The following is a 26,251-nucleotide window of genomic DNA, read 5'->3' as shown; positions in this document are numbered from 1 at the left end:
ATTCACAATTACAGCAAGATTTCTAAGGAGGTCCTTATGACAGTCACACTTTAATCTCCATCTAAGTTTTAAATGTTCACCTCGAGGTAATGGCTCTTGATGTTAGCTATTCAAAGAGCCTCGCAGCTTGCACAAGGACAAGCTGCAGCTGTGCCATCCACTCAAGCTCTAAGACTGGGTATGGTGTAGCTCAGTCTGCCCAGGACACACCAGAAACTCACATTTTTCATAATTACAAAAGTAGCTGCTTAGTTATGGCTGGAGGAAAGTCTTAGAACGTCCAATAATGGTGTCCTCCTGACAGAAATCCAACAGCTCCTGTGGCACTGGTCTAACTTCGGGACGGGGCACAGCAATGGCCCCTAGGGCAGGGGCCTGACGGAAAGGAGATGGCGGTTCGACGGTCCCCGGCTGCGAACGGGCCGACCCGCCTCTCCTCTAACCCCTCCCGGGAGACTGCGCCCAGGCCCTACGGCAGCCGCAGCCAGGCCCCGCAGCTCTTCCGGGAGGCCGCGGGACGGAGCGGCAGAGGACGCGGCCGGGCCCAGGTCATCCCAGTTCTCCCTGCCCTGTCGGCGGGGAAAGGCCCCGCGGCGCTGCAGCTCCAGCGCCCTCCCTCCACAGCGCCCACCACTCCCCTTCAGGGCAGCGCAGGTAGAGAAGCGGCCGGTCCGTCCCGTCGCGGCCAGCTGCGGGCCCACAACCCCGAGCACCCCGGCACCTTCCCCCCGGCGCCATGAGCCGGGGCGGAGCGAGCGGCGAGGGGTGGCGCCTCGGCGCTCTCCGCGCCGCGCAAGAGGGGGAGGCAGCAGCAGCGGCGGCGGCAGATCCGGGCCTGGCGGAGGCGGAAGGGGCGGGCGGACGCGGCCTGACTCTGCGGGACGCGCGATGCTGGTGAGTGCGGGGAGGCCGCGGCGTTGTGTCGCAGCGAGGCCGTGCTGGGCCCGGGTGGAGGCGGCGGCGCTGCTGGGCCGAGGCCGCGCGGGCCTGGCAGAGCGGGGCCCGGCACTGAGTCACGCCGTGGGGAGCGGGAGCTGGGCAAGGGGAGGCCGGGCCCGCGCCGCCCTCCCGCCTTTCTTCTCCCGGGCGCGCACCTGGCTCCGGAGTGAGGGAGGCGGTGGGCGCTCCTGTCCGGCCCGCGCGCGGATCCGGCTCCGGGAGCCGCGGGCCGGGCCGGGCCGGAGCGAGGAGGCCGCTAACTGCGCACTCGGAATGCATCGCCCCCGTTGGGGCGCGGGAGCCCGCCCCGCCGGCTGCCCCGGCCTGCCCGCTCCCTCCCTCCGGCCCGGCCCCAGCCCTCGCTTCCGCCTCCCTGCCCTCCCCCGTGACCGCGGACCCGCATGGTCGGGCCGCCTCGGTGGCTGCCCCTGCCTTTCTCTCCCGCCCCGCGGGCTCTTAGACCTCGGGCCCGGCTTCCCGCAGCCCCGAGACCTCGCTCAGCCCCCCGGCCCCGGGACTGCCCACCCCAGCTATCCCAGGCCCTGCTCTGTGCCGCACATGAGCTTTTGTCCGTGACCTCACTGGGCACTGTTTTAGGGTGTTAACCTGCCTGCTGTCCTCCCTGTCCTTCTCTTTGCTGCCTCCTTTCATCTTATATCCCAGCTATCCCCAGAGCTCTAGTGACGCTTGGGACTGTTCAGGAGCTGTTTGGCTGTACCTAGAGAAACTCACTGTGTCCCCAGCACCGTTGTGGCTGCTGGAGGATATTCCCCCCAGCTCCTCCTTGTTACTTTCTCCAGGTTTCTCTCACTGTCAAGGACTGCACCAGGCTTCCTCCTCTTGTTGCCACCTACTGTTGTGGCCTTACCAGGGAAGGTGCCTCCTGTAACCTCTTATCTGTCTGTCTTTGTGCATTTACTGCCTCCATCCACATTACCAGACCTGCTTTTGGGTTGTTTTTATTTGTCATTGCAAATAATCACCTCATTTGTTTCCCGCTGAGTTTGCCACTATGAGTGAACTTTACTTACTGGGATCCTTTCTCATGCTTTCTTATTTTCAAGTTATATTCCATCACTGTCATTATTCCCCTATTACCTTTCCCCTTTCAGTTTTCTTCCTCTCAGTAACTCTTTCCTTCACCATGTTTTCTTGCATTCCTGATCTTATTTTCCTGTCATTAAAACTTTCCTTGGGATCTCACCTAATACTCTTTCCTTTCCACATACTCCTTTCCTTTGTAGACTCACGTGCTGTCTCCCCCACTTTGTATTTAAATCCTCCAGCTATGCCTTTGAGGAGAAAGGAATCTAACCCTAGCGTATCTGTATACTTGTCAGTCTGCACTAAGAGGACACAGATTACTTACTTGATTTACCTTATTTTGTTTTCTTTTGTTTTGTTGCCTTCTTCCTGAATGACCTTTTCCCACTATATGTGTTCATATGTAATCATATACCTCCCCCTTAATATATGCATGCCCTGATGCTAGCCTGGGAAAAAGAAAGGATTTCTGTCTTGGAAATCCTTTGGGCTGTACTAGGACAAATGGTCCATGGCCATGTAATGGAAATTAGGCTAAATATTGTTTGTAATACCATATTGTGAATTGCTACTTAGTTGATACAGGATGTGTTTGGGATATGCATTCTCTTTAGGGGAGTAATAAGATTCTTCATAGGTACCCAAGTGCATAGCTTTTTACTCCAGAGATGCTCGTGAATAACTGCTGCAATGTTGTCTATCAGTGGTTAGGTGTCTGTTGGATTGACTTTGTGTCTCTGCTGGTGGCTACTAGAAAGAAAACTTTCCCCCTCCTGCTTTGTGACTTTTGCTTCTCAGCATTTGCTGCCCATCTTCTTATTTTACATCTTAGTTGCTTTGGTTCTTAAGATTGATCGTATTTCGGGGTCATATCGTCGCCATATGTTTGAGATGCACTTGAAACACTGGACTTGGTTGTCCTGTGGAGGCATGGGGAACACATATGATCTTGGGGGTAATTTACACACTGAACTCTAGAATCCAGGTTCAGTACCTAGCACTGATAGCTGCTTCTTCACTTAGTTGAGTACATGCGAGTCCTTGTAACTTGACAGCGCTTAAAGCAACTGGACAAGGCTTCTGACCCGAATGATCCTTCTGGAAGAGACTTTCCATTGCCTATCCAGGGGTCATGTAGAGAAGTTAAATGAGACATATGCACCTTCCTCCTTGCCTGACGAAATAGTTGTGCTCACTTAAATAAATAAGTCTTCTTCCACCTTAGTCCTTTCTAAACTGGTTTAAACTTGCCGTGTAACATGGGCCTGTTATGTAGACTTCCAGCATGAGAAAATTACATTGCTTTAATTTAAATCATTTAATTTAAACTAGGTTGATGCACACCCTTATTTGGATACTGATTTGAGGCTGAATTTAGCTTATTCTTAGCTTTGGTGCAAGCTCTTATATTCTAACTATATTGTTATGAAAACAATACTGAGTCCTTTGAGTTACCTCAGATATTCAGCTTAAAAAGTGTTTTCTTACAACTTACATGTTAAGATCTCCAAGTACTGCTTTTCATCTGCTGTGTTTCTCAAGTCGTGCTTAGTTTTGTAGACTCACAATTATTTCAGTAGGGCCCAGTTTAATGATGAGTCACATCCTGGGTGTCAGTGGTTGTGTGAATTGAGTACATCTGGAGTTGTCTTCTTGGCATTAAGTTGTTTTTCCTTAGAAAGAATTCCAAGTGGATGAAACAGCTTTAAAGATGTCCCCCTTGCTCTTGTACTACTCTTAACATCAAAAATTTGTGTCATGGATGTGAAATGAGGGGGTTGTCCTAGTAAGAGGTTGTCAGTGTGTGCAGGTGGATACTGATGTCATGTGGAGTACTTTTCAACAAGGATTTTCTAAGTCACTGGGGGCAGAACTGGATTGAGGTATAAGGTGGCTTCATCAGTGCTTCTGTTGTACTTCCCATGCTGTCCAACAGGGTCTGTCTGTGCATCAGGAGGAGAACAGGGGAGGATGTGCACAGGCAGTCCCAGCAGCTTCCAGGTTGATACAGTCTTCCTGTTGTGCAGAGCTGGAAGAAAGCAGAGTGTGGAATATTTGGTCTTGGAAGTTCTGCTTTAGGAATGCATAAACTTGCTGTAAATAGACTACTTACGTGCAAGCATTATAAACTAATAAAACCTTCTAATCACTGTGTTTTTCAGGATGATATCCATGTAAAGTGGTTGTTGGAATCAACAGCGAGAGGGCTAGGTGAAAGATGTAAGCTATGCAGCATACAAACTTAAACTACTCTTTGATTTTTCACAGAGACCCTTGAGTTTCCCTTACTTGCTAAAGGAGAACTTTCAGTAAGGAAAAGGCAAGAAAATGTAATGGCTGTAAAATTATAGAGAGCTGTTGAGCTTGTCTACATAAGGAACTTGCTATTTTATTGTAAGAGCTGTAGGTTTTTCAGTAGAAGACTACTACATACTGACTGTTTTTTACAATACTGCAGTTCACACCTGCTGCAGACATGACAGGGGAAGTTGAAGTTAGGAAGAAGGTCTTTACTGTTGGGGTGCTGAGGCACTGGCACACGTTGCCCAGAGAAGCGGTAAGTGTTCCATCCCTGGCAGTGTTCAAGGCTGGATTGGACAGAGCCTTTGATGACATGGTCTAGTATGAGGCATCCCTGCCCATGGCAGGGGGTTGGAACTGGATGATCCTAAGGTTCTTTCCAAGCCAAACCATTCTGTGATTCTATGAAATTACTTGGTCATAAAACTTTCCTGAGCTGATGTGCTCTGCTTTAGTGCTATAACTGTAATGGAACCTCTTAATTTTTGTAAAAAATTAAAGTATAGCCTTTAATGTAACAAAGACGTGGAATATTGTCATATTTAAACACTTGTTGCGTTATCCAGCATGAGTAGTTATGTGAGCTTAGATGAGGGAATAGTTGTAGTACAGCTGCTGGGAAAACCACTGGTTTAGGAAATAATGTGTATTCTAGTGGGTACTTTTCTGACAGTTTTCTTTTTACCTGCAGAACCTCTGATGCCTCAACAGCGAGCTGCTCCATATTGCTGCCTCACCTCTTATAAATGGTACAGGTCAAAATGTAGTACATTTTATTTACGTATTTTTTTAATACACCAAACATTCTATTGCACTCTATTTAATATAACATTTTTCAAATCTCTTCATCTATGAGCATTGAAAAAAATAAATGAAGACTACTATGAAAACAGAAAAATGCTTATTCTATTTGGCACTTCAGGAAACTGATACAGATTTGGGATCTCTTGTATTTTATCCTCAAGATTGCCCTACCTTCTTTGCCTTGTAAAATGAAGTGTGACCAGCAGTTTGAGGGTGATTCTCCCCCTCTATTCTGCACTCATGAGACCGTGCTTTGGAATACTGCATCCAGCTCTGGGGCCTCCAGCACAAGAAAGACAAGGACTGGTTAGAGCAGGTCCAAGAAGGGCCGCAGAAATTGTCAAAAGGATGGAATTCCTCTCCTGTGAATAAAGGCAGAGAGAGTTGAGGTTGTTCAGCCTGGAGAAGAGAAGGTTTCAGGGAGACCTTATTGGGGCCTTTCAGTACTTGAAGGGGGCTTATAAGAAAGACCAAAAAAGAGGAAAGAAGAGTGGTGAGAGGACAAGGAGAAATGGCTTTAAACTGATAGGGGGAAGATTTAGATGACATATTAGAAAAATATTATTCACTCTGAGGGTGGTGGGACGCTAGCACAGGGTGCCCAGAGAAGCTGTGGCTGCCTCATCCCTGGCAGTGTTCAAGGCCAGGTTGAACGGGGCTTGGAGCAAACTGGTATAGTGGAAAGTGTCCATGCCCATGGCAGGGGGTTGGAACGAGACAAGCTTTAAGGTCCTTTCCAACCCAGACCATTCTGTGATTCTTGAATAAACTGTAACTTTGTGAAATTCTTCCAAAAGCTCAGGAAAAAAGTATCTCCTTTTCTTCCCCTTCTGATTGTTCTGATTTGGAGTCAATATGGTTCACTGGTAGCTTGGTCTAGCAGGTATGAGACATTGCTTGATGGCAGTACTAAGAATAAAGGATCAAATATATTTTCTGAGGTCTTTGTGGTAGTGATGCACTAAATTCACATATCAGTTCAGTACTGTTGACTTGTGTTTTACTTTAAATTATAAGTATGTACACTTGATATAAAATGCTCCCTGTCTTTGGGTTTCATTAGATTTCCTCTAGTTAGTATTGCTGTACTTCTCAAATTTAGTGTTACTGTGGAGGAGAACTGGAAACTTTATTCGCACACAGGACAGTGAGGATCATGATGATTGAAAGCTTATGCAATGTGGACAGCTTCTCACTCTGCTGTGGTAATGCACTGATCTTTGGAGACTTGTACATGCTCCTCTTCTCCCATTTTTGTGGAGATAGCGGTGGCTTTGCTAATGGGACCAGATGTATTGGATTCATCAATACAAAGTAGACAGAAGTTAATTTTCAACGTTTAAAGCAGGAGCTACAAAAACTTGGGTTATTAGGGATGCTGTTTCAGCTGTAGCTGAACTTAGAACCTGCTTGTTTGCGTTTTCATTTTACATCTGGTGTCACTTGGCTTGCTCTGTGTGTTTAAGGTTGGACAATCTTAATGTGGATTAGAGTTCAGAAGGAAGGCTGCTGATGTGACCTTATTTCACCCTGGTTTGCTCTGTAATTTACACTTGGTTTCATATGCAAATTTGCAAGCTCCTCTAGTCTCACAGCAGTGGAGACTGTCATCTGGAAGTTTTATCTAAAGTTTCAGAGGACAAAATTGAGGGGAAAAAGAAGGTTCTATGAAATAGTCCTTATTTTGTTGGCTGCTAGTCTTTCCATCTTGCTTTTCATGTTGGTAATGTCATGGGTGAACATTCTGCTTGCTTCTGGGTCGCCAAAGGAGAGACTTTTACTGTACAATTGAACATGTGTTTTAAAACCCCCTGCATTTTCTGAAGAAAACAGACTGTTTTCTTACTGTGCTTTTTTCAGAGGCAATACTGGAAAAGTTTTGTTGTTTCTGATAGTGTGCCTTTTGCTAGAGTGCCGTTGCTAATAGGAGTAGTATAAAATCAAACTGTATGTGCTTAAGTAATTAAATTGATTTTGTTAGGTTCTAATGCAGGCTTAGCTTTAAAACTTAATGGTGCAAGCTAAATCAGCACGAAGCAGGATTTAAGTGTGGCTGTTAGGCATGTGTGTCAATTTGAACTTTTACAGAATTAAGTTAAACTGTTTCACTTGCATACCAGGCACAGGTGCTGTCATCGGAGGTTGAAACAGATTAAAAATGTGCTGAAAATTATACTGAATTTATATGGAACTCACTTTTTGTGAGGTATAGATTCTTTGCTATATGAGTTAGGGCTGTTGAGGTTCATTTGAATCAGAAAAATCATGTATGAATCCCTTTCAGGAGTTTAATGAGAAAGTTCTCATTCTTTTTCTTGCTGGCTGTTGAAGTAAGTGTGCTTTGTCAATGTTATGAAACATACAAGAGCTGTACTGCTAACAATGTTTGTAGCATTTATACCACAGTACGAATCTGGATTGCTAGCAGATATGTCTGTGCTCTTAATGGAGACCTTAAAAAGATGACAAGAAAAAAGCTATCATCCCTGGCAGTGTTCAAGGCCAAGTTGGATGGGGCTTTGAGTAGCCTGGTCTAGTGGAAGGTGTCCCTGCCCATGGCAGGGGTTGGAACTGGATGAGCTTTAAGGTCCCTGGCAACCTAAACCATTCTGTGGAATGAATGTAACTGGAACAAGTCCTAGAATTTGTAGACTTTTTACTATATGATAGTTGCAGTCCTCATGACTTCTGAATGAAGCATGAAGGTGACTATAGGAAGAAGTTCTTCAGTGCCTAAGCCATGCTCTTGTGGTATATTTGAACATCTGAAAATGTCAGATTGTTTGCAAGACGGATCAGTGTGACTGTAATCTTTATTTATAAGTTGAAGTGGCAAACTGCATTGCCTTGATCAGCTGAGCTCTTGCAAAAGTAACAAGATGGAAGATGCTGTAAAATTAGCAAGCTGTTGGGAAGAGATTCCAGCCAGAATTGTTTTATGCTTATAAATGTTAGTACTTTTTAAAGTTATTGGTAAGAACAGTCACCTTCCAAACAGCATGGGAAAACTTTCAAAACATTATTACAGGGGGATGGAAACATTATTACAGGTGTAAATTCCTGTTTGTGTCTAACAGGTGGTATGAAACTGTATGTTGTGATACAGTAAGTGGTGTTACAATGGAGCAGCATTTGTGTCAGGGTTCAGAGGCTTGCCCTGCAGGTTCTGGCAGAGATCATGCTGTGTCCAAAGTGGACTGTAAGATCATACCAAGATTGTCTTGGGGGAGATTGGTAGGATCACGGTGTTTTAGCACATTAAGTTGGATTTAGTTAAAGTTTTAATGACTATTAAGATATTTTGGAAAACAGTTGCATGTAAGAATTGTCCTTGCAGGATCAATATGGTTTCTAAACTGGCCCAAAGTATTTTAGAGTTTCCGGAGTCTTCTGTATTTGTTCTTGCTAAATTGCATTTCATGTGACTTGCCACTGCTGCCTTCTCTTTTTTTCTTTTTCTCTTTTTATTTCCTAAAATCCCAAGGTGTATTCTTCTGTTTTCTGCTTGGCAATGTTGAGTATCTAGAATTACATTTTCATGGCTTGTCCTTCCTCGTTTTCCTTTTCTGCATTTTCCTGTCTGATTCAAGAAATGCATCTTCATGTGATTGTCCTTCAACAGTGTATTTTTTTTAATGCAGGTTTTATCAATATATGATATTTAGATACGATTTATTATTCCCAAAGAGTGGGAATACTCAAGGTCTTTTGTCTCGTGTAAATCTTTCCTCCTCTTCTTCAATGTGCCCACAACTTGACTTGATTTTTTTTCTGCACACTGTTACTCTTTTCCTAGTCTGCAGTCTTCCTTTTTCCAAGTTGTAAGAGCTGAGCATAATCAGTGTTTTAAGAAGCTATCAAGCTCAGTTGAAAAACACTGGAGGGTTTGCATCCTCTTTGTAACACAGGAAAACCTGAGACCTCAGATTAGAAAGGATATTTCAGTTTAAGAGTAAGTCTACGAACTTTGATGTAAGGATTACTAAAACAGCAAAAAAGTGAACTGTGTTTGAGGTGTGTAAACAAAACCTGAAGTTTTACCTGTGTAGTAGTGTGAAGGGTGTAGTCCCTGATACTGTTTGCAAAGTTGATGCTGATGCAGTAAAATACCATGAAACTTCTCTTGTTGGCAGGAATGTTAACCTTGACCAAAGTTTACTTAAGCTGCAAGTGCAGAAGGAAGAGTCTGCTTGTACAGATACATCAGCAAACCCCATGTAGTCTAGGCCCAGCCTCTGTTTTTTAGGCAGTATGTATATGGTGGGGTTTTTGGGGCTGTATTAGCTATTGCGTTACTGTAGTGAGATCTTTGTCAAAAATTGCAGGAACCATTTGCTGAAGGAAGACGAGGAAAGCTGAAATCAAAAAGTAAAGGAAGAATGCTAAAGAACTAGTAAAAGAATAGGCAAAGGGAAATGGGAAAGCAGCACATCCAAATTTGCTTGGTGCTGTTCTGAGAAATAGTCATTAATCTTTTGGAAAAACCCTTGTAATTGGGCATCCAAAATTAAAACCATGTCAGTTAAAAAGGCTTTTGGTGAATAAGATCATGCATAATTTAAATAAATAAGACAGGTGTAAAAACAGCATTTCCAAGTTACTTCCATGTATTCTGTTTAAATTTGAAAATAAAGGTAAATTTGGGTGTATTTCTAGCAATGAAGAGCACATACAGGATTTTGTTTTATTTTTTCAGCTGGCAATTGTGTCATTGGCACATGAAGTAACGTAGGAGCGTACTTCTTGTAGCACTTTGTGTGTTACAGCTCTGATCAATGATATCTGGAGGAGGGGGTGGAGGAAGAACACTGAAGCCCAGGATGAAGGCATTGTCAGGGAGGTAAAGTAGCAACTACCTAGACAACTTTTATAGAGGAGGAGTGTATATGTGTATACATGGGCCTTCTCAGAATGAAATTAACTCTGTTGAAAATAAGATGAACTAAAGCTTTTCACGCTGCGTGTAACTCAGTATTCTGTAATAATACAGAGGAACTGAACATTGTAATTTGCATGATTTATCTCTTAAATATCTTTGTTGACAAGGGAGAAAAGATTCCAGTGTTTCTTCTCTTGTACTGGTATGATTTCTGGAATAACCAATTTTTGCCATAGGTGTGGTTTCATTTTGCTATGGACAGATTCTCCATATGTTCATTAATTACACATTCGTAGCATGTTGAGTGCTAAGGACATTACACTTGCTTCTAGTCTTGCTTTAGAGATTGGGTCACTTCACATGCATAAACTGTCTGCCTAGTTTATAGTCTGTATATTTAGTGACCTAAAATACTTCTGGAGAGAAGTGTCAGTGCTGTAAAATATCGCATGCAGGATGATGGCTCAGCTAAGCTACGTTACATTACAGTTTTGAGCTCATAATGGTAACTTCAGCTGAAGTCAAGTAAACACAATGCAAATACATGGGTATAAAAAGTGTATTTGAAATCATAAATTGTGAGTGCAAGCGATTATAGGGACATAACAGAATTACATCTTGTCTTTTTCCACTCCATGTAACGGAGATTGTATCTTTTAGGATTCAAGAGATGTTTTTTAACTTGGTGCTAAGACATTTTTAAATGTCTCCCCCCCCCCCCCCTGCCGCAGTGCTTATATCGGATTAATCATGTAAATTGTATCTTACAGGAGGGAGGTATATTCTCAGCTCTGTACTTTGCATTTGCATGCCTTTTGAGAAGGTGTGTGTTTGCATGTTCAAGATGAATCTCAAGCCTGGTTTGTGGGATGGATCATTTGCAGTGTCCTATCTGTGAAACTGTCTGTGTTTGGGAAGAGAGGATATATGAATGATAAATTGACTTCTTTGGTTACCAGAAGGGTTTGGTTTATTTGTGATACATTTTGTATCAAGCCTAACGCTGGAAACAATTGATGTGCCTTTGGATATTTACCAAATATCCAAAATTTATGTGAGCTAGGGTGTAAAATGGCATCCAGTATCTTAAGTTGATTTAAAATAGCATAAGAACAAACGTGCAGTTTGCATTAGAACACAGGTAATGTTTAGTGGGCTTCTGGTTTAGTTGAAAATACTTGTGTGCTGCTGTTGTATGGCACTGGTTTGATGAGTATTGCATATCTTGGGTAAATAACCTTGGTGCACTGTGGAGGTAGCATAAACTTTGAGGAAGTAAAACTGTTTGGGACCCTTATTGATTGTTGCTGCTTACTGGGCACAAGAGCTTCCACTGAATTCTGGATCAGACTTGCTGAAATGGAGCAACAGGAGAGCAGGATAGGATAAGTTAGAGGAGTCAAGCTGGAAAAAGAGGGAGGAAGGAGCCTGGCAAGAGGAATCTCATTTCTCATTTTTAGTGTGTAGCTGTACTAAACTTACTCTTTGTCTTTTGAAGTCAAAGGTTACATGTTTATTGTGCTTTGTCCTTGTCAGTCCAGAGGGCTGATACTTTGCTTGTAGTGGCCTTCCAGGTGAACGTGGTCACTGCACCAGATTTTACAAAAGATGTCAAACTGCAGCCAGTGTCCGAATGAACTTGTACTGTACTTCTCTTACTGGGAAGCTTACATTCAGTTTTAGATAATTGATTTGAAGTAGTGTACAGAGGTGAAATTCTGACTTTAATACACACTTGTAAACATTGGAAACCTTGAAACACCAAAGGTCTTTGAACTTCTTTTTAGTGACATTCACTCCACGATAGTTTATTAGTGAAGGTTGCTTCTCTTCCCTAAAGTGTTTGGGTTTAGTGTGATTAAATCTGGTCACCTTAGCTCATGCTATTAGGTGTGACAATAATGTTCTCCTCATTGTTGAAATCAGACAAAGGATAGAACACTTGGAAATTACTAAGTCTTGGCCCTGTTCCTCTCTGCTGTCTTCAGAAAAATGCTATCAAGGCTCCTTAGTGAGCTGGAAAACCTTGCCCTGGACCTCTAGGGCCTTACTAGGGCAAGAAGCTGACAACTTCAAATTCCATCTGTAACTATTGAAATAAGCTATCTTGGAATCTGTGATTTGGAATAAGTGGTTGTGGGAGAAGAACAGGTAATGCATAGGTCTTGGAGCTGTGAAGCTGAATGTTATATTGTATGACATAAAAGTGGTAGTTACTCTAGCAAATGGATTTGGGTGCTGTAAATCCAGTGGCTTTTATTATATTTCTAGATGAAAATAGGGTTAACTTTTTCACATTTTCTTAATAGGCCTTATTCATCATACACATAATTTTTCTCAGATGGGTTATCTAAAAGAAATACTGTTTATTATTAGATGATCAATAAAACCAAACCCAGTGTTTTCAGATGTGATGTGTTTCCTTGCATATGAGGTGTGTTCATGTTACATTCCCCCCCAGTAATGCAAAGGAGGGAATAGAATCTCTCTTTGTCCTTCAAGGCTGTTCTGAAGTTTTGGCATAAATTGTCCTTTGGACAATTGGTATGGTCAGAAATAACAGTTTTGGTTGAAAGCGTTTTAACTGCTGTTCTTGAATGCAGGGTCGAAAGATAGAGTGGCGTTGAACACTGCCATATGGCTGCATCAAATTGCATGTGTATCAGCTGGAAACTAGGGGTGGGTTGTTGGTTTGTTTTTTTTTTTTTTTTGTAAATATAGCTAGTCCTGAAGATATAATGAAGTCTGTTCTCTGGTCTAGAGCTACAGAGCAGATGTTGCAACACTGGGTTTGTGGTCCTGTCATGAAGCAGGTCACCAGCAAGCCTGATCTGTTTGGGCCAGAAAGCACCGTGATGGTCAGATCAAGACTGACGTGTGCATGGTCGTGCCAACAACATTTGGAAGGTGAGAGGTCTCACTGATTTAAAGGTTATGACTTAATAATGTTGAGGTTCTAAGGTTTTAATTTACCTGTAGGAATTCATAGTTCTTGGGAGGGTGCCTTGCTCTTGGCAGTTGCACACAGCCCAGGCACTAAGTAGTGCTCTCCTCCCTCCTAAGTGCCACTCTTCTCCCTCTCTATAAATGTAGTAATTGGGATGTTAGGTAGAGAAATGTAGTGTAACTACTGTGGACCAGATTTGACCTGCTCTCTCTACACGTCTAACACCATCATTTACTTTAACCACTAAGTACAAATGCTTGCTTTCGTAGATAGGCTTTTGTAGTTAAAAGTATTCTTATGTAGTGAAACTTTACTCCTATTAGGGTAATATATTAATAATTACCTGTATTTTTCTTCCTGCACATGACTGAAACTGAGAAAAAAAAAGATATAGTAGTTTATAGGATTATTCAGCTATTGCTTCATTTCCCAGTTGTGTTAACTAGTAACTAACTGGAAGAAGTAAACTATTTGAGTCTAGGAAATTAGGGACATGATGCTGTCATTCTGTATTCATGTGTTTAATTGTGAAATTCAAATTGGAAGCCGGTTAAGAGATAGTGAGGTAATGTTGTTAAATGAAGTGGAATTTATGGCTTAAAGAATACTTGTGTGTAATGGACTGCATGAGAAAATAAAAATCAAAATTAAGTTCTTTCCGGTAGCGTTGTTTTTGATGGCTACATCCTGACTTAAACACAAAAGGTTAATTTAGGGTGAGGGAAGGAAAAGTTAGTACAGTGTGAGTGAGGAAAACCTTGAGTTTACAAGATCCTGGGAAAAGGTAGTATTTGTAGATGTGCCAGGGTACATCAGAACTAGGAGCTGCTTAATTAGAGACGAAAGTTAAATATTTCCATTGTCATACAGAAGGAAACTCCACATCTGCTGAGCAGCTGATGACCATGGACTTGCAATGGAAAAGTGGCTGCTTTTTGCCAGCACCTGGAGAGGTGTCTGAGTAAGAGCCCTACACTGGAGATATTCAAGGCCCGCCTGGACAAGTTCCTGTGTGATGTACTGTAGGTTACCCTGCTCTTGCAGGGGGGTTGGACTAGATGATCTTTTGAGGTCCCTTCCAACCCTTGGGATTCTGTGATTCTGTGATTCTGTGGCTGCCTGGAAAGGGACCTTGGCCTATTTGTGAACTGTTGTAATGGTTATGCTCTTCTAGCTAGGGGTTGGCTTTTTGTTATGAACTTTTATACAGCAGGGAAGTATCTTGTATTAGTTTATGCCAGAGTGTTTTTACTAAAATGTATTCTTCTGGCTCTAGGCTGCTTGATGTTTGCAGATTAATAGGAGAGTAATGGGCAGGAGCGCCTTCTGCTAGATCAGGTTGCTCAAAAGCCCTGCTTAACTAGCCTTGAACACAGCCAAGGATGGGGCGTCCATAACTGCTCTGAAAACTGTGTTTTCTCTTGCTGCTGTGGAGAATTCAAATAGTACCTGATTTGAGCAACCAAAAAGTTTCTTCTCGTGGACTGTAGACATTGAATTAATTTTCTTGCTGTGTATTGCAGTGCTGACTTAGAATCATAGTCCAAGATCGTGGGTGTAATGTGCACAGGCTGTTGCCCATAGTAAGAGGTGAATGGCCACTTGTGGGCCTTTGTTCTTTCTGTCTTTTGTTGCTCCATCACGAAAGTCCATCATTATTAGTACTGTAGCAGGTTTGATGTCCAGAAATTAAAAAAGTGAAATAGAAACAAGGTCTGGTCTGTATTACAATGCAGCATGATGGTTCATTATTCCCATGTACCTTAAATAACCAATTTGCTGTAAGTACTGAAACAGAATGGCAAGGTTGAATTATAAGTGTATGTTTTGTAAGGCATATATTGAATTCTGATATGTATTAATAAGATACATGACTGAATTAGTGGTTTTTCCACCTAGTCTTATAAATAATTGTGGGTTATGTGAAAATAAAACATAGCTACAGAAGCAGTTTATGCCTGATTGAAATGAGATGGTACTTGTTGCTCGGCATAAAAAGACCTCAGTGTTTTTGTACTTAGAGCCTTAGATTTAAATGCTTATGAGGGATGGATAGTAAAGGGCTATCAGAAATTGTAACTTCTGCGTTACTGCGATAAGAGAGTCATTGATTGAAAATCCTGAAGAAATGCCTTGATCTGATCTTAGCACATCTTTTTAGGGTCAAGGAGAAAAAGCTGAAGGAAGTCTTATAATAAATTGGATAGGGGCCAGAGAGGGTATAGCAGAATACTTGATCTTTAAAACAGTGAAAAACCTGGAGTGGAAAATGCAGTAGCTTTAAAGTGGCTGTGACGAGCCACCTATGACATGCTGTAGATCCTGAAGGAATATCTTTATTTTCCACTGCTCAAAGGTCAACAACAAATAATGGGATTTGTCAGGTCTTGGCCTATACTGTCCTTGAAATTAAGGAAAGGTTTATATGGGCCTTTGCCAGCAGCTGTATTCTTGTCTATACAAGCATAGCAAAAAGTCATGCTTCACTGTATTTGGAGTATTTCAGTGAAAGGGCTCTAGGTTACAGAATGGTTTGTCTAGAAAGGACCTGTAAATATTGGCCTATACTGTCCTTGAAATTAAGGAAAGGTTTATATGGGCCTTTGCCAGCAGCTGTATTCTTGTCTATACAAGCATAGCAAAAAGTCATGCTTCACTGTATTTGGAGTATTTCAGTGAAAGGGCTCTAGGTTATAAAATGGATTGTCTAGAAAGGACCTGTAAATATAACCTGGTCCAGCCTCCCTGCTTCAGACAGGGACATCTTCCACTAGACCAGGTTGCTCAAAGCCCTGTCCATCCTGATCTTGAACACTTCCAGAGATAGGGCAGCCACAACTTCTGTGGGTAACCTGGTCCAGTGTCTCACCACCCTTAATTGTAAAATAGGTCATCTTATATCTGGTCCAAATCTACCCTCTTTCAATTTAAAACCATTGCCCCTTGTCCTGTAACTACAGTCCCTGGTAACAAGTCTTTCTTCATCTTTTTCATAAGCTCCCTTTATGAAAGGCTGCAGTAAGACTAAGTTGATCCTGACTTGCTACAACTCTCTTATTTGTGGGTTAATTTCTTAAGTCATGTTACCTCCTTTGTCATTTTTGGGTACCTTCCTTATTTTGTTGCTACGGTGGATGAGATGTGTTAAAATAGTGAAGTATTTTTAAGGACTGGTATAAAAATGGATCTTCTCTGCTTTGTGTTCTCAGTTGTCCTTGCCAGGTGACTTTTTTCCTATGCTGTCATTTCACAATGAAGCCTTGTGTGGGATGGTTTAGTGTGAGGTGTCCCTGTCCATGGCAGGGGGGTTGGAACTAGATGATCTTGAGGTCCTTTCCAACCCTAACTATTCTATGATTCTATGATTCTGTGATTCTATGAACTGATAACCATCTTTTCACTACCTCCCAAACTGTGTCCTTATGCACTTATGGGAGCAGTGCATTTTCTTAACTTCTTACTCATTCACCATTCACTCAGTCTTAATTTTGTGCACTCCATTAGTTGTTCCTTCTTCCCACCAGTAGTGGCTGCATATTTTCCTGGTGGTAAGATGACATTGAACGAACTGGTGTTTATTTACTTAGAAAAAAAAAATTGATACAATCAGATAGGAAAATTCCTGCTCCCAAAATACCTTGGAGTTTCAGGTTGTCTGTAATAGCATCTCAAGTCTGGGAGAGTTATTGAGAACTGAAGAAAAATAGTTATTTTAATGTCATCATCTTAATCTTGGATATCCAGCAGGATGCTTGTTAAACGGTGAGTTACCATGGAACTCGGAGTTGTTTGGAAATACTGGAGTTTCCCTGCTGTATAGGGAGGAAATGTTACTTAGTAGAATAGAGTCTGCTGCTTGGAAAAATTTTTACTGTACTATTTTCTTACTAGCCTTAGGATTTTGTTTTCAGCAACACTGACCTAAGTACCTCTAGGCTTTGGACTGATCTTCGCACTAACAGTCACATTTTGTAGTGAATTGCCGAATTGCAAAATCAGGTTGCCTGGTTCTGGTTTTTCAGATCTCCTCATGATTTTTTCTCATCTGTATAAATGAAAATGTTTAAGTGAAACAATTATTTTTGTAATTTTTTTCTCTAGTGTGACTGGATTTGGTCTGTCATTTGATATAACATGTATATTTTCTTTTCCTTTTGCAGATTATCGTCCTGGAAAACATCACTCTTTGTATGTAAAGAATATCTGAATTACTGCAACTTAGTTTAGAATGTTACTTGACTTGTGATTCTGATGGAGGAATAACCAGATCTCAGGCAGCTGCACTGGAAGACTTTACAGGAAATACAAAATGTCATCGAATAGGAGTCAGAACCCGCATGGACTTAAACAGATTGGTCTTGACCAGATATGGGATGACCTAAGAGCTGGAATTCAACAGGTTTACACCAGACAAAGTATGGCAAAATCCAGATACATGGAACTCTACACGTATCCTAATGCCTAAGCCAATTAGTACTTTCACTGTTAGTAGATTAGAGATAGCTTTTTACTTTTCTAAACTCAAAATTGCTTCATAAGTATTTGACTTAATGGCTTAGAAGAATATGTTTTTATTTTGAAGATTATAGACTTTTCTATTTAATCGTACTGGCAAATAAGCCAGAACATTCTGTTGTCTGGAAAACTGTCTTCATAATTATGGCTACCTCTGAATTTCTGGTTTGATTACTATTATCTTTAACAGAGCTGATGTTTAAAGTGATTTTATTAATAGGTCTAATTTTGAGTCCACAAAACACCAAAATAAACCAGAAATTATTTTCCTTATTATGTTTGTCTCTGGCATTATGCTACAGGTCTTACTGATAATAACCTGGACATCTTTTCTCTTGTCATCCTTAAGGCAGTGCTTTACTCTTGAGTTGGTTTTATAATTTTCCAGCTGGAGTGAAAATGCACCTGGTGAATTTCTCTTGAATTTCTAGCTTGCATCAGAAAGATACTGAACTTTTCCAGCATCTTCCCATTCTAGGAGTTGTTATAATATGCTAAAAAGGGTTTCTGTTCATCCTTTTATGTGTGTGCTGAAGTACTGTTTGTAAGATTGTAGGAACTTGTTTCTGTCATGTAGTGCGTAAGTGTCTTTTATAATGATTTGGAGGGCTGTGCCTCTTGCTATACTAGAGCTTCAGCGTTTGACTTCATGACTTTGGAAAGTGAGAGATCTGTCTTTTATGTTCCACCTGTAAAGTGGCATGCTTTTTTGTGTTCCTTCTATTGCTCAGTAAACACTACTTAAGAAGATGGTAGTACAACAGAGCGTGTAGACATAGGATAGAAGAAATGATGACTACATACATTTCCTATCTTCAGTTCTGCTGGTTTTTATCAATTTTTAGATTTTTTTTAATAAAGGTTACTGATACATAACTTAATGTCTAATGCTGTTGTTGGCACTGATTTGGAATTACATATCAAATTTTAGTCTGAATTTTTTTGAAAGGACAAAGCTTCTATAAAAGAGGAGCTTTAAGGCTATAGAGCACTTAATTCTGTAGTTCTCTGGACTTACTAAGGAGATAACAAAGTTTGTAATCTCATCTGTGCCTGCAGAATCCATGCTCTTTGGGGTGGGAAAACCCCTAAGCAGTGTGCTGAGTGTTCCTGGGATGCTTCTTTAATACTGATGGGAAGATGAAATAATTTGGTTTCTTAAGACTTAAAATGACTGATGTCTTGCAGTGCTAGGTTCAGCATTGTTCTTGACTGAATGAAACAAGTCTGCAAAAGTTAAGTGTCTAATAGAAATCTGTCATGAGGTAGAAGCTCTGAGAGGTTTTATTTTCTTTTTGAGTGCCTTTAATATATTCTTGTTTGAGGCCTGTCAGGCAGGGCAACTGAAGACTTAAGTACGTATTATAATGCTAATGTTTAAACAGTTGGGTATGGTGTTTTTCCTCCTTCTGGTGTTGTCAAATATTCTTGGAATGAAGCTGTAAAAGAGATACGTTTTCTATTCATTACTCATTTCCTTTGTGTTTCTCCCTCAAAGAATTGTTTGGTCCAAAACCAAGGATGTTTTTTCTTGTTTTCATAAGTGAATTAATTCAGTAGATAAATTTGGTGGTTGAGTTTAATTTGTAGATTAATAGTCCGATAACTCAGAATATTTGACACTGGTTAGGTTAAGTGTTTTTAGTCTGCTATGAAGATAATGATGCTCTTTGCATCCTGTACCAACTGTACATGTTCAGAAATAGTGCTTAAAAGATTGCTCCCCTTTCAGGTGCAGTGTCTGTAACATGTTTGCTCAGTCTATGTGTGCATCAAGTCTAGTAGATTGACAGACTTATTTTGTGAAGCTCTGCCTGTCAAACAGCTAGGTTTGTAAAGCAGAGCAGCTGCAGATGAGTTTCAGCTGCAGATGTAAGTGGTATGAAGATCAGTCCTGCTTACAAGGATGCTGGATATGACAAGAGTCTGGAAATCCTGAGCAGTGGACAGTGTTGCTTCTGAAGTGGGTTCTATTTCATCCCTCTATAGCAGGAGGAGAACCATGCATATGAGCAAACCTGCCCGTAGTCCTTTATGTAGTTAAGAATTTTCAGTCAAAATTAATAGGAGATGGATAAGTTTTTGTTGTGGCTCTTTCAAGTGAACCTGAGAAAGAACTAGAAGAGTCGTGCAATTCAAATGGTTTGAAACCTCCATCCTGTCTCCACTCATTTTCTTTGTTCACAGTCTCTTTTTGTGAGACACTAGATTCAGTCTCTGAGTACAGGCCAGAGCTTGTACTTAAGGTGTTGTTTTTTCCTTTCAGTCCAGTGGGAGAAGAAAGAGGTTGATTATTCCAGGGGTTTTCTAGATCTGAGAATACTGAAGAGATGACTCCAGAAATCTTGTTTCTTAATGCTGGTTGTTGAGATCCTCATCCCTACTTTTTCTAGTTCAGATTCATTTGTGCTTCTGATTACAGGGTGGGTTTTTTGGTCAGATCATATGATCACCAAATATTTTTCAGTACTGCATATACTTTTGTGATTCCTTTTGCCCAGCCACCTATGCTAAAGCACCTCATCGGAAGACCTGTCCTTTATGGAAGTTGTGATTTTTTTTTTTTTATTTTTTTTTTTTTTATTTACCACTCCTTACATGATTATGAAGATCAATGTACTAATGTACTGTAATTACTTTAGGAGGTACATTCTTTGTGTTTTACATATAGAAACAGAATTCCTTTAGAATGGTGCCTGATGTGGAAGATGAGACTGTGGTGGGGGGGGGGTGGTGTGTGGTTTGTTGTTCTGGGGAGTTTCTCCTCATGTGTGAGATTCTTGAAAATGAAATCCGCATGCTTTTCTGTCACTTACCTAGATACTAAGTAATTTTTAGTGCTGAAGAGCCTAGTAGCTGAAGAGTTAGTAGTAACTGAGGTAGTACTGAGGAGTTAGTTGTAACTACCACTTTGTGACTGGCTGTACTGTGTGCTATCATAGAATTACATGAAAGCATTGACTTCATGCAGAAAAGAGAAATAATCAGTAAGATTAACTAGATTTCCAGGAATGTAGACATAAAACCATTACTGATATGAGGGAAAGGCTTTTTAATTCAGTTTTTCTTTTAGTGGCATTTTGTTTGGAGGCTGTTGGCCACAGGGCTAGGTTATAAAAGTCAGAGTTAGAGCAGTGATGAAGCTGCTCATGAATCACTCCTGGAACTCAGGACAGCAGCAAGTTCTGGTGCGCTGCACCTGAGAGGGTGGTTCACACAGAGGTAAATCCCTCTGCTTTATGCAAAGGAAAGAAAGTTCAATCCACAGTTCTGCAACAACACAAAAGGAACCCCATTTGTTACAGTTAGTCAAGGAGTAATGAAATCGTGGTATCACTTCATACAGAATCTCTGTGGCATTTAGTGTATTTGGAAAAAACTGCCAGTTAGTCTGTATGAGAGAGAATTGTGCTTTAGGTTTGCAAGTGGTGATCTTCTGTTTTCGGTTGTTGGTTGAAGAACTCTCACTTCATTTACTAGAATTCTTCCTCATCTTACTCATATTGCTATTATTCAGTTGTCTTTATGGCTCTTTCTTCTTAAATTCCATTTGGCAATGATAAAATAATTGCACATCTTGTGCTAGTTTTCTTGGTTTCTTTGGCACAACATCATGCCTTTTTTTCGAGCTAATCTTATGGTGAGTCTGCAGTTTCTTTTCCTCAAGCCTCCTGGTGTGAGAGGCTGAACTGGAATTTACATGCATTTGGATTTAAACACTGCAGTGGAGAGAATGAAAGCATTTTGTTCCTCCTCTTGTCTTAAGTATCTTAAGCAGATTCTCAGACCAGGTACTAGACTATCAGAAAGCTTTCCTGCACTATATTAAACTAGAAAAGTTTTTCATAGTGGCTTACACAAAAAGCTGAATAACTTTTCTGACATTCTTATTTTCTTCTTGCACACATCTACTTATCGATTTCCAGGGAAGCTTAGTGGTGGGCTTACCTTTCATATGTGTACTTTTTATTTGAAATATCAAAATGACTTTTTTTGGCATAACCTCATGCTTTCAGTGTCTCGATTTACAAAACATACTCTGAGAAGCACTTTTAAGGTTTTTTTTTTTCAGACACTGTAGTTAATTTATGCTCATACACAACAGAAGAACCTTTTTGTCAAGTTTTAATATTTAAAGAAAATTCAATTGGAAAAAATAGAACTGTTTAAAGATTCCAAGTTCCATTAATTTATAACAAATAAGGTTTTCACCTACGTCAGGATACCTTAAAATCTTTTCCTTGAATAGAAGAGTATATGGAACTGTAGAAGATGCAGATGTTTTACTAAAAGCATCTATGCAATGTCCAGATTGGCTTTTGAAGTCTTTGTAATGTTGTATACATAAAAATCATCCTGATGGAATCAACAGTTCACATAACACATTTGAGTAGTTGTGTTTGGCATAATTGTGATACAGCTCTTTGTAGTTAAAATGCCCGAATTTACTATGACTTAAAATCTGGTTAAGTCTTACAGCTGTAAATTGGATTTTACAAATACGTTTCTTACTAGTGTTGCATTATTACCTGCAGTCGTTATTTTCAAGAGTAACCGCTCTAAGTATTTCCAGGTAAGGTTAGGTGCAAGCTGGGTTGTTCTGTCACATCTCATTAGTTCACAGAAAGTCGTTTTCCTTGTTTCTGGATTTGCTTGCTGTGATTCAGTTTTGTTAACTTACTTTAACAAAGTGGTAGTTACCAATTAGACATCAGACCAAATGCAGGTGATTGTACATCACGAAAGGTTACTGTAATCTGTTTTATAAACTGGAATTTTTTTTCTGAGATATTAGCAAGTGCTAAAGGAAAAGATTGTGTTAAACATTAAATAATTGAGTGTAGTATGCTTACATGTTAAATATACCAGATGGGATAATCTGTTCATTAAATAGAATGTATAAACACATTGAATGTTTTTCTTACTTGTGAAAAGATTCTGCACCAGTAGCACATGTTGCCCAAGCAAAACCATGAAGCTCTTCTCTTGGCATCCATTTGCCAAGGTCTTTTGTGGTTGCTTCTATTGCAGTCCTCGTCCTAGTGGTTTTCACTGGAATTCCTTTAATTTGGTAGGATTTTAGATCAGCAGATATATATTAAAACTGTGAGGATCTTTTTTCTGATCATATGAATCTGTTGTTACCAGACAACATAGGATCTTGTTTGGGTTTTTTTCCTGCTGAACAGATTATTATGCTTTTTCTGTACAGAAACAGATACTGGGGTCTTAGGGCATGTACTTTTAAAGCCTCAAACTCTTCCACTTTCTCTTGAGATTCCTAAACCAGCCGTTTACTTTAATGTCAGATTGTTTAAGGTCACTCTGGATACATCAAGGCAACCTCTGCTGTCTGCTAATATTGATCCTACTTATATTCAAGATGATATGTCATAGCATTTCTCATGTGGCAGTTAGTGCTTGCATGGAACGTGAAGGTAGAAGTAAATGTATTTGCCTACATGATCAAGGGGTACATAATATACTTTACCTTGTGTGGAAAGGTAGGTATTAATAGTATGCTTTTGTGTATATTTATAAAAACTGATGGGTTTGTGTGAGGTAAGTGCAAAATACGTTTATATTAGTGTGATTGGTTCCTTTTTTAGTGTTCTTTTCTACAATGATCACTTGCTGTTCTGCTCGCTTTTTATAGTAACCAAGAATATTCCGTACAAAACCAACCTCTTGTCAATGCAAAGAAATTTAAACTTAAAAGCAACCTCAGGTATCATTGTTCTTACACTTCCTGACGTAAAGACTGTACACTTTGTATATGTATTTGGCTTTGGGAATTTGTATTTTCCTTGTAACTGGGTGATTCTCTGTGATTCTCTTGAGTTTATGGCATGAAGAGGGAAGCGGAAGTTATCTGTTAGTCTTCTAATAGCTTTTTGCTGGTGGTTTCTCTGATCCCAGACTTGTAGAGACATGTCTGAGCTCAGGTATATCTGGATTTTCATAGCATCTGTGTGGCTTATTCAGTAATAACTCCTTCAGTCTCTGCTTCAGTGACTAAAATGGGGATGGTTTAACAGTGCAGCTGCACTTAATCGGAAGACATAGGTGTGTAATTGATCTTGGGATATAGTGTATTGGAAATGCAAAAGGAGAATGTGTGGGGCTGGGGACAGGGTCTTAATTTCTCTGTTTGTTTTCTTGGAACTGCTTTGTGTGAGTAAGCCCTTCCTTACTGGATGTGGGACCAAACAGATTTAAATAGGCTCTGGCTTATACGTCCCTGAAAAGAATGAAGGTTTCTGCAGTGTTTGTTTTACTACTGCTGCTCCTCACCAAGCTGAAGTAAGGGTTTAAAGCACTTGTTCTGAAAGTGATTGCTTTTCAGCAACTTTATAATATCAAAAGCTTGCACAGAATCTCTTCATCTGTTCGGCCTATGAAACATTAAAGTCGCATAGGTACGTGTTTCTTTTAGCTGCTTTATTGTAAGTCGTATTGTTTGTATTAAAAGTGGTTTACAAGAATACGAAACTTCCATGATATTTCCTAGCAATTTCTGTATCAGTATTTCAGTAACTCTGGTGTTCTTTTGTGCCTTTGATGTAATCTAGGAAAATACAAGTTTTTGACAGAAGTGGAACTAACCTCAGCTTGTTCCTATAGGCCAGCTCTTGAGGTGGCAGAGCACTTGGCATAGAGTTAATAGCTGCTTATGATCTGGGAAACAGCAAATCTGTGCCCCAGAATGATCTTTAATAAGAGACTAGAAGTAATGAGAGTAACTGCCCTATAGTTTTGTGGTACACTGTATTAAATCTGCTTTCCTTTCTGTTCCTTTTAATCTTGCATATCTGTTCTTCAGGCAAACTTACTCCAGTTATGTTAATTTTCCATAGCAAAATAGAAGAACTGTAAGGACTTTGTGCTGCCGAAAGGGGAATCAGTTATTACCTGCGCAGAACTGTTTTCTTTATTAAAAAAAAAATCAAGATTAGGGACTTACATGGAACTGAGTCATTTGCACCTATTGGTGTAAAACCTGGTAGTTTTCCTGTCATGTGTTGAGTTTAACTGGTGCATGTCTCACAGAATTTCTATTTGTAGTTGTTTCTGGAGGTATTTTGGTACTCTGCTGGGACAGAGGGTAGATTACAGGTGACTCTGGTGTGCTTAACGTTGTGTTTTGGTGGCATCCTTGCTCAGGGAGTATATGCACTACTACTGAAAGAGCCTGTTCCACTTCCCATGTGTGGACATAGAAGTTCGGATCTGATCAGCACAGGATCTAGGAACAGAAACAACAGTTGTAGTGGCAGTCACTCCCCCAGTCCACATCACTGGTTACCTGCATGATCTTCTATGCCACTGGAAAAGCAGGTGGCAAATAAGCCCTCCAGGTGGGTTGTGCGTCAGGAGCATTTCCTTCAGTGGAAACTGTCTCCTACAAGGCCATAAGGATATGTATATGGCTTCCAGCATATGAAGCAGTTGAGGGGATTAGTTTGCCTTCTGCAACCAAGAATTCTTTTCACAGCATTCCTCTTGTGATTCTCGGGTGGACTGACATGCACTGTCATAAGCAGCACAAGTTTGATTTTGCTTTGAGTATGTCGCTCTTTCTGTCAGTGCTTGGCTTTAGCAGATGGGGACACAGATTGTAAACAAAGTGTGAGAGAGCATTCTTTTATGTATAATATGTCAATTATATACACTGCCTTCTGCACAGGCAAGCTTCAGTTTGACTTGCCTAGAATGACTAAACTGGAGCATTTCAGATGCACTGTCTTACAGACACTTTGGCTAGCAAGACTCAAGCCAGAATAACAGGTAAAGATGGGCATTGCTGGCATATTTTTACTCCAGCTCTGTGTTGATTACTGTCAGGCATGGACAGAAGGTCTCAGTCTGTCTCAGATGTTTACTTCACAAGGAATACTGGTTTTCATAGTAACATGTATGGGGTTAGAAAAAGGCTTATGGCTTCTTACCTTGATCTTTTATTTTTCTGAAGGCTGTTGTGATTATTCATGGGGAAGAGCAGAAAGAATATTTTCATCATGGACTAATCACAAAACCAGCAAGAATTACCCATCATCTGGACAATCCTCCTATTTTTAGGCTTGGTCAAAGACACTAGGGATAGGAAAGTATAGGGGAAGAGGGAGGCAAGACTGCCAACAGGGTATTTATGAATCAGCCCTAATTTCCTTGCATCATGATGGTGAGACTTTCCGTACACAATTCGGAGGAACTTATATTAACTATTTTAAAGTTAAACTGTTAGGTAAGCCTTGCTTTTCTTGTTCGTGAAAAGCGAGCAAGTTGTATATCTAGAGAAAAACTGTTATCCTGTGTGAGGTTCCTCGCTTGAACAGGGAATTCTGAGACCAAAGTGAAGATGGTAAAATTAGCAGCAGTGCCGGGAAAGCTGAGCAAACAAATGACTGGGAACTGGAAGAAATCATTAATGTCCAGGAAATAAGTGACTGAGAGAGATAAGAGGGGCTGATAAAGGTTCAGTTGCTAAGCACAAATGAAAGTTTTTTGTTATTGGTTGATATCATGGGAAATCTAATTATTTGGCACCTGGATGAGGTAACAAGTAAGAAATGTATGCTGTATGTTTTCAAAAAGGGTTAATGCTGGGCAAAGTTTGTTCATAATGATTGTAAGACATCATATATTTGGGAGTTGGAAATCCCTTGGTATTTAATTGTGCTGATGCCTTCCATTATATTGTGCTGGTCTTTCTGAAGGGAATGATAAAAAGCAAATCTCAGCAATGTATTAATTACCTAATACATGACATAGCGTGGAGGAAACCTGTCTAGTGGTTAAAACTTGGCACATAATTTAAAACA

The 26,251-nt window shown here is 40.5% G+C and overlaps 1 protein-coding gene across 4 annotated transcripts in view; it reads left to right on the top strand.

Annotated features, from left to right (window-relative positions):
• The first annotated feature begins 535 nt into the window (after positions 1-535).
• CUL1 (cullin 1) overlaps positions 536-26,251 on the top strand; it is a 51,848-nt gene continuing 26,132 nt past the window's right edge. The window contains exons 1-3 of one of the 4 annotated variants that reach the window (XM_065665652.1): positions 852-894; positions 12,729-12,874; positions 17,075-17,363. In XM_065665652.1, coding sequence (XP_065521724.1) covers positions 17,224-17,363 — 140 coding nt within the window. In that variant the 5' untranslated portion in view covers positions 852-894; positions 12,729-12,874; positions 17,075-17,223. Of the gene's footprint in view, positions 895-4,145; positions 4,204-4,975; positions 5,034-9,829; positions 9,929-12,728; positions 12,875-17,074; positions 17,364-26,251 lie in introns of those variants that run through there. The other 3 variants (XM_065665649.1, XM_065665648.1, XM_065665650.1) reach the window with 3 other exon arrangements.

Source organism: Lathamus discolor, chromosome 2 (genome assembly GCF_037157495.1).
Source record: "Lathamus discolor isolate bLatDis1 chromosome 2, bLatDis1.hap1, whole genome shotgun sequence".
NCBI lineage: Eukaryota > Metazoa > Chordata > Aves > Psittaciformes > Psittacidae > Lathamus > Lathamus discolor.
The sequence above is the reverse complement of the archived record's forward strand: the minus strand, read 5'-3'. Positions and strand labels throughout refer to the sequence as shown.